Source organism: Lepidochelys kempii, chromosome 6 (genome assembly GCF_965140285.1).
Source record: "Lepidochelys kempii isolate rLepKem1 chromosome 6, rLepKem1.hap1, whole genome shotgun sequence".
Classification (NCBI taxonomy): domain Eukaryota; kingdom Metazoa; phylum Chordata; order Testudines; family Cheloniidae; genus Lepidochelys; species Lepidochelys kempii.
In genome coordinates, this window is record NC_136385.1 from 112,724,256 (window position 1) to 112,738,537 (window position 14,282).

Here is a 14,282-nt window from a genome sequence, read left to right on the forward strand (position 1 = left end):
CAAAATGGGAAAGATTGAAATTGTGATATAACAGACAAGGAACTACACCCTTACAGGCAGAGATTCCAGGCATACTGGACTAACTTTTGTCCAGGATTGCTGTTAGCTCTCCCAGGGTAAAACTGGCAGCCATTAATGCCCTTCATCCATTGGCAGACACCTACCCTTTATTTTTCCCACCCAGTCACCGCCAGCTTCCTGGAGGGTATGATTCAAGTCTTCACTCCAGAGGCTAGACTTGTACCAGCCTGGGACTTGGACCTTGTTTTATCAGCCCTTACTAAATTACCACTTGAGCCCCTGGGATCCAGCTCCTTGCTACCCCTTTCTATGAAGGTAGCATTTTTGGTCATGATGATGGCCAGAAGAGTCGGGAGCTAGGTGCTCTCATGGCTGACCACCTCCCTCCTCTGTTCCCACCCCACAGTTTTGCACTGGGACAAGGTATATATGGGACTACATCTGAAGTTCATCGCTAAGATGGTGTTGGACTTTCATATCAACCAAAGCACCCATCTACCTGTGTTTTACCCAAAACCTTATTCCAGCAGGGAAGAGGTGGTGTGACACTCCACTGGATGTGCATAGGGCTCTTACGCCTTATCCGCAAAGAATAAAATCTTTTCAGAAGTCTCCTAGACCTTTCCAGACTAGTGTACCCCTTTCAGGAGTCTGATTTGTCTTATGTACCCCAAGTTTCACCTCACTTAAAAACTACTTACTTACAAAATCAGACTTACAAATACAAGAGAGTCATAGCACACTATTACTGAAAATCTGCTTACTTTCTCGTTTTGTCTGTATGAAATTTTAGTTTGTATGGACTTCACTCATGCTTTTTATGTAACCTGTTGTAAAACTAGGCAAATATCTAGGTGAGCTGAGAACCACTGTCCTAGACTCTGTCATTCGCAGGGTGTGTGAAAGGAGAGGTCATTTCCTCCCAGACACTAAATGGATCTCAGGGAGCATCCTTCTCTGCTACAAGATGAACGTTTCCTCAAAGGTAGCATATCAGTGTGCACTCAACTAGAGCTCAGGCAGCATCGATAGCTTCCATTAGCGATGGCCCTTTTACTGACATCAGCTGACAGCAAGGTGGAGTTCTGTTCATGAACTCCACTTCTAGGCATTATGCACTGGTGTAAGCAACTGCTTCTCTAGGTTAGGGGAGTTCTGCGGTCTATTGTGTCATAAGGTTCCAGGCACCCATCTTCTTTAAAGAGATGTAGCTTGTGAAGCACCTGAAGTGCACTACACACAGTGACAGTCACTCACAGAAGGATGGGTTGCTCGCCTTGTGGTAACCTGAGTTCTTAAAGGTGTGTTTATGTGGCCCTGTGTGAAGTGGGGAGGATAGTGCTCTTTGTCACTGCCTGGTTTTCCCTTACTGTGAACTGCCAGTAGAGAAGAAACAAAATGGCAGGGGGTCTGGCAGCCCCCTTTGTTCTCTTGGTGCAGAGCACAAGGAGAGCAGGGGCACATACACGGACCAGACAGACGTTGCTAAGGAAAAAATTCTTGTCTGAGGCATATGGAGCATGTGTGCAACACATCTAAGGTGACAGGTTTCAGGGTAGCAACTGTGTTAGTCTGTATCTGCAAAAAGAAAAGGAGGACTTGTGGCACCTTAGTCTCCAAGGTGCCACAAGTTCTACATCTAAGATGAGTAACCCATCCTTCCTTGGTTTTCCCTGGAATTGTTTTTTCATGGCAAACAGTCACCTTTACGCTTCCTGTGAAATCACTGACGATAAAGTAGCCTTAGTGCTGAGTTTAGCTTTATTTATTTACAGTCAATAAGTCCTGTTTCATCTCAGAGCAAAGGACGCTGCTTGCTGTATATCAGAGTTGTCTGTCTGTCTTTGCTTTCAGTATCTTACACTTCGAGCAAAGTTTGGAAGAGTGTGTGTACAGTTAAACAAATGTCTCTTCTTTTTCCCTCTAGGCTACTTCTGTTCTTGATGTCAGATATGCATCTGCTTCATGAGAAGCTCGTGTAGCCTAGAACAATTTGTGTTTGACTACTGTGTTTTCCAGGATATCAGGTATTAGCAAACCTCAGACAGCCATCTGCATCAGATCTATGTGGACAAGCAGCTATTACCAAAAAAAGGCAATCGCTTCCAGTCCTGTGCTACATCTGCCTTAATTTTTCCTCACTCCTCCATACTGCCTCGACTTTCTTTCAAAAGGTCCCAGATAGCGCTCCATTTCATCAATATCCTGCTTAAGCACAGGGACTTCTAGAACCAGTTACACCTGTGGGTAAAATCTGGCAAGTCTGCACAGCAAGGAACTCCGGTGTTAGCAGCCCCACACTAACGCTACACAGTAGGAGCTCTTATAATACTTGGTCCTCTCCATAGGGTATAAGTACGTATTGCTGCATGGCCTTGTGATCTCTGCTTCCTGTATAAAGTAATTATTATTCTTACAATGACACTATTATTAGTGAGCTTTCTATAAAGGAGAGGCTTATGCACATGCCAATGGCATCATACTTACACTGCAATTACAGGGCATGTTTAGCAAGCGTTCTTAAATAATGCAAAGTGATGTGAAAGGTTATTCTTAAGGTTGGGGTCTGTCTACAGTTGTAACTCATTACACTTCTGGTTTGTGCAATGCTTTCTTTCCGCTGTATTTGTACGTGTTCTTGCTTCGTAGAAAGCTCACTAACTGGTTGAGCGTTTTATTCCTGGATATTTTTAATGGCTTTTATTTAGTGTAAAAGGGAATACATAACCTGAAATCTGTCAGATACAATATATAAACCATGGCATTCGGCATTCACATTGTAACTTTTTGAGTGCCACACAACTTCCTTTTTCCTGACTCTCCGTGGGATTAAGTCAAAACAACTTTAGCTGGTGCTTCTCACTTTTTTTCCCACCCTTAAATTAGGCTACTATACAGTCACTTTATTCCAGTGTCGTCGTCGTCATCCTCTTGAGAGCACTGAGGTTGCCAAAGCCACCAAATTGCTCATCTCAGTGGAAGTGTTGACGTGAAAGTGCAACCCTAAAATGTAGATTTTAGTCTTGGAGGAGACCTTGTGTGGAGGAGGACAAGGACCATCTCGTTGCCCTCACTCAGTTCTGTATTGTTCCCACTTTGTCACTCTGATCCCCTTTCTCAATCCTGTACAGGACCTGGAAGTGATCTGATTGATCTAGTGCAATGCTTCTGAACAACCGGTCCATGGACTGGTGCCGGACCGTGGCAGCCTCCTTGCCGGTCCCTGAGATTTCTCTGACACAGTTTAGGAAGGTAGCAAGCTGGTACCTGGTATCAAAAAGGTTGAGAAACAACCGATCTAGTGCGCCAAGAATAATGCCCTGGGAAGATGCAACTGGTTTCCCTGTATCATTGCAAGTTTGACCCAGTTTGGTTTTAGAAGCAATTTCAATCCCTCTAAAGCAGAAGTTCCCAAGCTATGGTACGTGTACCACTATTGGTATATCCGCTTGATGTTCCATCCGTTCACTTAAGGTTTGGTTTGGTTTGGTTTGGTTTTGTTTAAGATGATGATATGTGAACCAGTGAAGTTCCGAAGCTGCTGCTCTAAAGCACGCATCACTTTTGTTTTCAGAACCAATATATGCAATTAAAAGGGGAAGAGGCTCACCCCAAAATTTTCCTTAGCTCCCCTGTAGCCACCCCTCCCAGTGCAAAGATGAAACCTTATACAGGTACTTCTGTTGCTGGTAGCAGCCCTGCCTTCAGAGCTGGGCTCCCAGCTAGCAGCCACTGTTCTCTAGCCACCCAGCTCTGAGGGCAGCACCGCTGCCAGCAACAGCACAGAAATAAGCCTAGGCAGGGATTTGGGGTGCCTGAGCGCAGCCTTGGCCTGTGTTCCCGCCTGCTGGGGTGAGCTGCCCAGGGCAGGTGGTGGATCCAGGACTCCCGGTGGCCTGGGCTGGCCCGTTCCAGCCCGGGCTCCTGGGGCCCCTCGCACTCACTGCTCCCCAAGGGCTCTGTTGGCCCTAGAGCTGAGTCCCCCTGCCTTACAGGCTATGAGCAATCAAAGGGCAGTGGGGAGCTGAGGAGGAGCTGCAGCCCTGGGGCCTTGAGCAGCAGCAAGAGATGCGGGAGAGCTGTGGCCACCCACACCGTGACACCAGCCAGCGCAGCAGCTGCCCTGCGTTGCCCAGCTCAGGCTTCCAGCTTGGCCAGGGCGTGGGGCTTTGTGGGGAAGAGGTGGGGCCAGCATTTAACTGAGGAGGAGCAGGGAGTGGGGCCATAGAGAAGGGTGGGGTCTTGTGGTGAGGGGGGCATAGCCCCCCAATTTTCTGTCTACCCCACCTCAGTGCTCTTCCCCAGCCCCCCGAGAAGAGGTTGGTGCGGTGTGAGCAGCCACATTGCAAAGCCATACCTGAGTTACTGTGGCCTAGCTGATGCTGTACTCCCCCACGGGTCACTAGGGCTTCTGGGGGCATATCCCACAACTACTTGCACTGCAGTAAGCTGAGCTGCTCTGATTCTTTCCCACTGAATTGTGGGAGAACTTGTCTATCCTCCTGGGCACCAAGGAGAATGGTGGGAAGGCACTGGAGGACTATCAGCATGTGACTGGTTAGCCTCTATCCTAGGGTGGGCAAACTTTTTGGCCTGAGGGCCACATCGGGTTTCAGAAATTGTATGGAGGGCCTGTTAGGGGAGGCTGTGCCCCTGCCCCATCTGCCCCCCCCCTTGCTTCTTGCCCCCCGATGGCCCTCCCCGCCCAGACTCCTGCCCCATCCAGCCCCCCTCTCCCTCTGCTCCCTGTCCCCTGATCGCCGCTGGAACCCCTGACCCTCACTGCCCTATCCAACCCCCCTCCTTCCTGACTGCCCACCCGGGACCCCTGACCACCACCCCAAACTCCCTTGCCCTCTATCCAACCTCCCTGTCCCCTTACCACACAGCACAGAGCACCGGAGGCTGGCAGCGCTACAGCCATGCCGCCCAGAGTGTGGCGCCGGTGTAGTGTAGTAAATTGCTCTCCGTAACCGCTACCAGTAGCACATTCCTACACGGAGCAGTTTAATACACTGCACCGGCAGCATGGCTCGCTGAGGCTGCGGGGGAGGGGCCGGGGGCAACCCTCCCGGGCCGGGAGCTCAGGAGCCGGGCAGGAGGGTCCCGCGGGCCGTAGTTTGCCCACCTCTACTGTATCCTAGTTGCAGAGTCCTAGCAACACCCAGACGTGAGTGCAGCACCAGCGAGGACAGGGCACTTGGGAATAGCTTTGTGGTGTGGCTGCTCACTCTCGGGTCAAGCTAACTTGGGTGCTGATCATCTAAGTTACCAGGTGAAAGTTGCACCTGTGCTCTAACCCTTAGCCAGACCAGCTTGTCTGGGATTAAAGCATCACTAAATTCAGATGAGAGTTTTGTTTGTGGGTGACAGTGGGGTTGGGGACAATACAAAAGCCCAAGTTACTCTGCAGTGGAGAGTATATCCTGGATGAGTATACAGAAAGCCTGGAACCAAAGCTCTGACAGGTGTGAACTGCCTCATTCCTCTCAGCGAGTGTTAACTCAGCTGCCCAATAATTAATTTTTTCTTATTGAGGCCTCGTGTAAACCAAGTTATACCAGTTTAAATCAGTTTAAAAATCACACCTTTATTTAAACTGGTGCAAAAGGCGGTGTGAGCACTCCCTGATTTCTGTTCAAATCGGTTCATCTTAAATCAATTAGAAATAGGTTTAAACTAAACAAAAATAAGAGCTTTCTGCACTGGTATAATTAAACAGGTTTAAAAAAAAAAAACAACTAAAATTAAACCAATGCAACTCCCTTACGTAGACAAGGCCTAAGAAAGAGGATGGGTGAGAAGATTTCTTGGTTTTGGTGCATTTGGAAGAGTGCCACCACTTTTGATTTTTGTGGGGTGAGGGGAGGGAAGGCATCAAGGAGATCCAGGGGAGTGCATGGTTGCATTTTGAACATCTGTGCAATCTACTGTGAGAAGCTTGATTTTTGGCAGCTCATGTAAGCTGAGCTTTTCCTGTGACTAGAGGTCTGAAGAGTGCTGCCATCTCCCCTCCCAGTTTGACCCCTTTGACTCCTTAAAGTGACACCACTTTTTGACAGCACAGTGGTGATATTTTATGCAGACTTGTAGCTCTGTCATTGGACCTGCAAAAGTTAGGAATAATGGGAAGTCCCCTTCTTGTAAAACTTGGAAAATAGCTGATAGCCATTGTGAATTACAACTGCAAATTTGCAAACTGTGCCATGCATTCAGCCACAGTCTATTGTGTAAAGGATCCAGGCACTCAGGCCTAGCCTACACTAGAAAGGGTTTCCATATAGCTATACCAGCAAATCCTCCTAGTGTAGACTCAGCTTATACTGGCAAAAGCACATTTTTACTGGTTTAGCTTCATACCAAACAAAATAAACTATTCTGGCAAAAGCACTTTTATACCGTGATAACTGTGTCATCACTGGGCCATGTGCCTATATAAAAATGTCATTTAAAAAAAATCATGCCCCTAACCGATGTTATACCAACAAACGTTTGTCGTGTAGACCTTGCCCAAGTGTCTCCTGTAGAGTTGGTCTTGCGCGATCACCTCCCACTTCCCACCAAGTCTGGCAAACTTATGATCAGAAAAGTTTTGTTTTTGGCTTTCTCCCCAATGGAAAATAGCATGTATAATTCATTTGATATCAGGAAGAAAAAAGTTGTCTAATTCTTTTTTTGGAGGACTGCTATCTTATTGTCGTCTTATACTTACAATATAGCCCTGTATTTTTAACTTTGTTTCATTATTCTCTTACCTATTATGTTTTTAAATGCAAGAAATCATTTTAGCTCTGAAAGTTTAAATGGTTTGGTCTTGTTTTATATGAAGACCTTTTTTTTTTTTTTTTTAATGGATCAAGCATTAGATTCATCAACTGGTTGCATTCTGATTAGAAGGGTCCACAAAGATTACTGCATAAGATGTAATATTCACTTAAATTTTGTTTTCTTAAACTATCAATGTGAATGTTATAATTATATATATTTTGTGGAATATGGGAATTTACTTCTCCTAAGTATAAGTTATTGTGCAAAAATATGGTATCGTTAAAGCAAATGATAGTTTAACTTTTAGTTTTAGAAATCTTAAAGATATAAGTGTATTACATATGCATAAACAAATTACATTTGTTCTATTTAATTTTTATGTAGCTGTGTAAAGTGCTAGGTAACTTTTTTCACTTACCCATTAAAACACCTTGTTACTTGAATATTGTGTTTAACTGGTCTGAAACACAGTGATCAATTTTTGTAATATAATCTTTATAACCAAGGGAAAAAATACATGCCTCAGTTGTGCTTAACAGTATAGCAAAAATGTACAAACAGACGCTTAAGTCCATAGTAGCCATAACCGGTAATGCATCCACAACATTTGTGTCTTGATATATTTAATACCAGTGGGGATAACAACTGATTCTTAATGTTTTTTTTACAAGTTTGCAACCAGGAAGACCCCTGGATTCTGAATAAAAAGCATCATTTTTTAAAAAGCTAATACAAGAATGAAACTTTTTTTCTTAAAGTGATGTCCTGACAAACGTTTTTCTTTCCAGGACAAACACATCTGAAACATTGCTTACTAAAATATGCTCATTGTCACTTTAAATTTAAACTTGACCCATTTTAGTTTTTGCCTCCTCCCCCCAAAATTTCCAATATACTGTTGGTATTCATGCACACCAAATATGAGCCAAACTGTGCATTACGCTAACTTGAACACTGGATTTGTGAGCTTAAGGACTTCGAAAAACTCCAGATCAATGAACTGCAAAAATGTCACAAGATGTGGCTTTTCTGATATATATTTAAGTCTGTATAGAACATCTCATAGCCCATTCAAAATTGAGTGGCCTAATAGTCACTTTTTAAAAAAAAATTGCATTTTTATTAGCTCCAGCTTGCCTTTAGCAAGTCAAAATCTAGTGATCGTTTGCAATGCCCTGAAGCAAATACACTTTCTGCCACTCCCTGAATTAATGCAGCTTTTTCTGTGGATAGTAAAGCACAATTGCAGTGAAAGTTACCATTCAGAAGATGGAAGGTCAGTATAGTCTATGCATGTTGTATAATAATGAGTGTTTACATTCATATTCTCCTAAAAATTAAATTTATACTGGAGTGTATAGTATTCCATTATGTAGATTTTATCAATTTTGTTAACTGCTTATAGATTACTTAAAAGAATTTTTTCAAAATTTAAAAGATGTATAAGGTTAAGTTTGCAAATATAATGGAAATGCTGTATAGCTTTGGAAGTGATCAAATACTCGTTGGGGTTTTGAAGAAAGTATGTTGTTGTAATGCTGTTGTAAGTAATATTTTAATGTCTTTTTTGCCTGTTTTCTATTATTCAGCACACTTACTGTGATGAATGTTCATAGCATTATAAAATTGCTTAACCACTGAAAAGCAACATTTGTTTTTGAATTATCATTTTACTGTAAGAGGAATTATAATGGGGTTTGAAAATTCATTTGTGAAATTCTACACAATTCATTTTTCTATGATTTCCAATGTTTGCTGACATCAAATAAAATTTTTCAAGCCATTGATGTAATAAAATATGGAGTAACAGATGTTATTGCTACAAAATGGCAACCTGGAATGTGTAGGGGTGGGTGCTCAAAGACCGCACTTGCCAACACCTGTAGCCTGGTTGGATAGTCACAATTCTACGATTACACTTATATAATATGCATGCACAGGCCTATTTTGTGACAATGGAGCACAATTCAACTCCCCGTCAGCTCAATGGGAGTCTTTCCATGGATTTTAATGGGAGCTGAATTGGGCCCTTAGCGCTCCAAATCCACATAAGGGGATGAGAAATGAGGAGGTGCATTGCACCAGTTACAGTGACTGGAGATGGTTGGCGTGCAGGGGAGACAGACTTCTGGCAGCAGTCCTGGGGAGGCTGCACCTCCATTTTTTTTTTTTGGAGGTATAGCGTGTTCCTTCTCTTCCCTCTTGATCATGCTCCTGCTACTTACCTCCACACAACCCTTGCATGTGTGTTGCCATTGATCATCTGGCAATGCTAACCCTTGCCACAACTGGCATTCAAGAAGCACACGAGTCAATAATCTGGCTGTCCCTTGGGGGAGCCCCAAACATTCACCTGAGGCAGCCAAAATCTGGCCCATGGTGGGACATTCCCCAGGGTATTCAGCATTTAACTGGATGTTTGGAAGATGCAACATGTTCCAAATGTTCTGTGACCTGTACAGACAAAGGACAAGCATGTTGGACGTGCATTTTAGCAAGATAACGTTTTCTTACACAATTGTGAACAAAAATAAAAACCAATTTCAGTGTGAAAATACATATAGTTAGTTATTTAACCTTTGTCACTGAAAGCCAATAGTAACGACTGCACTAACTCGTCACTGCTGTCTGAGTCGCTATAAATAGCGGTTGAAGAAGAATCTTTGGACTGATTGCAGAGAGAGGCAATTATTTCCCAATTCTGGGGGGGAAAAAGAACCATGCAAAGGAGGGGGATTCACAGTGGAAACAGAGCAAAACACTAATAAACTGGAGAAACCACGCACCGTATATTACAGGGCAATTAGAGCTTTATTTCCTACAGTTCTGTGTATCTGTATGGGACAAATGACCGGGAACTTGTTGGCTGGCTGCATACATTAAACCCAGCATAATTAATGATAAAAAGCAAAATGCTGTGTTTGCTTCCTGTGCATGTCTGCAGGGGGGAAATTAGTTTTACCCCTTTTCCTGCTTTACAATGTCTAAAGAGAGCCTGCTAATGTTCAGTTATATAAATGGACAGTGTTTTAAAAGGAGCCTAAATGTTATCTTACTGATTTTTAAAATCTGCCTGATCTCGAAGATGGTGGGAAATATACTTCATGTGTTCAAAGGTAAAAGAAATGGGGAATTAATAGAAGCAAAACTTGGCTTTTGGTGAGTAAAGTCAATGTCAACATTTTTACACAGTACTTTGAGCATATAAAATGCAAAGAAAAGCTGCATAGTGCGTTGGATAGGGTACTATACTAGGGCTAAGGACTCCAGCTTCTTTCTCCTGCTCTGCCCCTGACTTATGAATGATCACAGAGCAGTCACTTACCTTGGTGCCGTAGTTTCTCCACATGCAGAGCGGTGGAGGTAATGCTTACCTGCTGTTTGTAAAACACAGAGACTTATAGAGGAAAAGTGCTGTATGTGTGTGACATATTTGCATATTGCCAGTATAAAATGCATCGCATGTACTTTATTAATAAAGAGAAGCAGATTGGTCTTCCTGTCTGGAAGTGGATTTAGTGTTCCAAACTGCCTATTTCCCTACATACGGTAGAACCTCAGAGTTATGAACCCACCGGTCAAACACACCCCTCATTTGGAATCAGAAGTACACCGTCAAGCAGCAGCAGAGACCAAAAAGCAAAGCAAATACTGTATAGTGCCGTGTTTAAATGTAAACTACTAAAAAGATAAAGGGAAAGTTTTAAAAAAAAATTGACAAGGTAAGGAAACCGTTTCTGTGCTTGTTTCATTTAAATTAAGATGGTTAAAACCAGCATTTTTTCTGTATAGTAAAGTTTCAGAGCTGTATTAAGTCAATGTTCAGTTGTAAACTTTTGAAAGAACAACCATAACGTTTTGTTCAGAGTTCTGAACATTTCAGAGTTCCGAACCGCCTCCATTCCCGAGGTGTTGGTAACTCGGAGGTTCTACTGTAGTTTTTATTTATCTAGTCTCACTAAGACTTGAGCATTGTCGACATACAAACTAGTGTTGGCTTAGCTAACTTGGTTTGAATAGCTTATCTAATCTTGAAGCTGGTGCAAGTTTGCATGTATGCAAAAGGTCAGTTTAAAAAACCACGCACATACATCCCCCTGGCAGACGTGGAAAGGACTGAATGGAAGCTGGAGAATGAAACTGAAGTGAAAAATGTTGCAGCACTGAGAGTGTTAGAATCACTTTGCAGGATTTCATGTAGGAGATGGAGTAGAGACTGGAAATACTGAATCCATTAGTGTTTTCTAGCTTGCTGTTGAGGCCTTATCAACCTCACTACCCAGATGTTAACTTATTGTCAAAACAATACAGCTTTATGCAATGAAATACTCCAGTTTCCATGCATAAAGTGTCTGATGAAGCCCCTAAATCTTTTGTTCTTTCGTTCTAGAACTGAACCAGAAAGACCGTCAAATATGTTTTATGCCACCATGAGCAAGCTGTGGAGAGGGCCATTCACTTTGGTATTTTGGTGAGGGCTGGTGGGATATTTTTATATGTAAAAAAAACTCATCTAATGTAGAAGAGGGTTGTTAGAGGATTCCATTACCTTTTTACTTCAGTAATTACTTAATGCTGAGCTTTCCTAAATTGACATGCCAGTGGGTCCTGTGGACTTGATTGCCTCGATCATTAATCTCTCTCACTCGGAGCTGAATTGCTCCATCTACTTTTCATTAGGAAGGGTTGTTAACTGTCCCCCGACACAAATCAAGGAGCTAAAGATGAGCTGTACCAGTGCAAGTCTGAGAGTATGTCTGTCTGGAAACTTCTGGAGTTTCCAAGGTGCCCTCGTCCCATGTTGCATGCTGAAATCTGTACTTAAGTGTATAAAACAGCCATGTTTGCAAATAAATGCTCATCAACATGTGAGTGTAGCAACTGAATGTTTTGTTAAGGTGCCCATGTTTGGAAATTGGGCCCAGTACTTTCCTTTCTCCATAGTCCTATATTTTAGTTGCCTGGAAGTGAAATCCATGTCAGAAAAATGTATATTTCACTAATACAGTAAATCTGGTCCAACCTATCAAGGATCATTCTCAAGTCTACCCAACATTAACAAGCTGGTTCAGTTTTTTCTCACCCAAATGTTCCCTTGGTACTGTCATCAGCCCTTGCAAAAGCAAAACAAAAACTACTTTGTTTTAGGTGTATGTTTGCCCCCCTTTTATGGTCTCTTCCTGCAAACACTTGTGCAATCAAGTTTTACTGGAATAAATGTTCATAGAAAGTGAATGTTAAGATTCTCAAATGCCCCTAATAAAATAGATTTTTTTCTTTTTCTTTTTGGAGTTGCAGTATCTGTAGTTTTTCATGCTTGAAGTTAGGTTATCAGTTCTTCTCTATTTGGAGAACAAAAAATGCCACATTACTTATGTGACTAATCATAACTAAGCAATACAGCTTTGCTTTCAAATAGCAAACCAGAAACAAGGGAGTTTAAGGGGTTGGTAGAACTCCTTGAATAATTTGAGCAAAGTGTCACCTAGTCACGGCCATCCCATAAAGGGAGCATAAACTAGGCCAGTAACCCTCAGATGGCAGCTTTTGTGCCACAAGTAACTCTTTAAAGTGTCTCCTGTGGGTCTTTGCAGTACATGATATTAAAACACTGAGAGACTTAATTATTAACCAATCAATTTTAATTAGCCAATAACCAATATTACTACGTTAACAAATTATCAGCTTGCACTACATTATTAATTTATTTATTGTGAGAATAATATATAAACTAAATATTTCCCATCATACTGTTTAAATATGAATCTATAGTACTATAGTAAATGAAACAATGAATTCACACCGCTGTGGCTCTTTTGGCTCTTGAACCAGAGGTCTGAGAATCACTGAACTAGTCAATTCTATTTCATGATGCACTAATCGTTCATTTGCAAGCGTTGTAGGGTAAGCTTCCCCTCCCGTGCCCGCTGGATTCCAATGCCTTTTATATTGCACATGCAGTAGAACCTCAGAGTTCTGAACACCTCGGGAATGGAGGCTGTTCGGAACGCTGAACAAAACGTTAGGGTGGCCCTTTCAAAAGTTTACAACTGAACATTGACTTAATACAGCTCTGAAACTTTACCATGCAGAAGAAAAGCGGCGCTTTTCACCATCTTAATTTAAATGAAACAACCGCTCATTTAAACAGTTTCCTTAATTTGTCCAAAAAAATTAAGTCTTTTGTCTCTGCTGCTGCAGGATTGTGTACTTCCAGTTCCAAGTGAGGCGTGTGGTTGACTGGTCAGTTCATAACTCTGGTGGTTGTAGCTCCGATGTTCTGTGTACTGTTCGCAGTTGATGCTGGTGTCCTGCTCAGGCCCCTAAGATCTCACTTTAGAATCTGGATGCAAGAAGATAGCCCCAGTAAATAACTATTGACAACATAACACCTTATCTATTCAGTATTGTACACTGCCCAATAGCCCCTTAATTATGGAATGTGCTTATTCTTTTTCTCCCAGATTCTTTCCTTTTTCAAACCACTTAAAACACCTGTGAGTTTATAATTATGTGAGAGAATAAAACTCCCCTCTTCTAGATTTGCCAGGCATTTTGCCATCTTTGTGTCTATCCTTTAGAGGAGGGAGGGTCTCAGAGATCAGGCTGCAGCTGAAACATCTACACTGCAATTAAACAGCCCTTTAGCCTGAGCCCTGCAAGCCTCAGTCAGCTGGCAAGGGCCAGCCCTGGGAGCCCACTTACAGTATAGACACACCGTAAGGGCCCTCCCCCGCCCCCAGCAGGAACAGTCTTTATTTTTGTGTATTGTACAGGGATATGAATGTTGCAGGCACTAAACATAGGAGCTCATACAAGTCCCTGTTGTACTACATGTCTTTCCATTGACTTCAGTGAGAATTGGACCAGGCTGCTGCTAACTTTACAGCAAACACTATCTCAGATGATTACCAATCAGCTGCTCTCATTAGTATCAAGGTCTAGGCAGAAACCTGACAGGAAAAGATGCAGGAATTTGTGCTTACTAATGGCCTGTTCACTTCTCTGCTTCTCCACTGTCTAACGAGGGACCAAATTAGCATACTGTGTGTGAAGGCAGCAAGGTATCAGCAATGCTGTCTCAACCAGATGCTGCTTTCATTTGATCTTTAACACTCTCCAAAAAGCTACACTGCACTGAGGGTTTATGGGAGAGGATTAGATTTGTATTCAGCCCACACTTTTTGCAGTGTTTTGTCTTCTAGTGATAGCCTTTTCTTGGGTCGAATTGCTTTATTCTCTATGGGTTCAGTAGTGACATGGGAACACGAGGGCAGTAAAGAGGGTGTGTCTCGTTTACTGCTGCTTTATCATATATGAAGCTGTCCTGACAAGCAGCGGAGCGTTTTTGCTTGTGTTTTTACATTTAGAAATTCAGAGGTAGTCTGTGTGGAAACAGGATTGTGACACCACAATAGTACAGTTGAACCTCAGAGTTATGAACACCAGAGTTACGTACTGGCCAGTCAGCCACACACCTCATTTGGAACTGC

At 42.7% G+C, this 14,282-nt stretch overlaps 1 protein-coding gene across 3 annotated transcripts in view; it reads left to right on the top strand.

Moving 5' to 3' along the window:
- RCOR1 (REST corepressor 1) overlaps positions 1 to 8,640 on the top strand; it is a 127,033-nt gene extending 118,393 nt beyond the window's left edge. For all 3 annotated transcript variants that reach the window (XM_078853389.1, XM_073349705.2, XM_078853390.1), the window contains one exon: positions 1,949 to 8,640. In XM_078853389.1, the coding sequence (XP_078709515.1) occupies positions 1,949 to 1,990 (42 nt within the window). In that variant the 3' untranslated portion in view covers positions 1,991 to 8,640. The remainder of the gene's footprint in view (positions 1 to 1,948) is intronic.
- Positions 8,641 to 14,282: the final 5,642 nt, after the last annotated feature.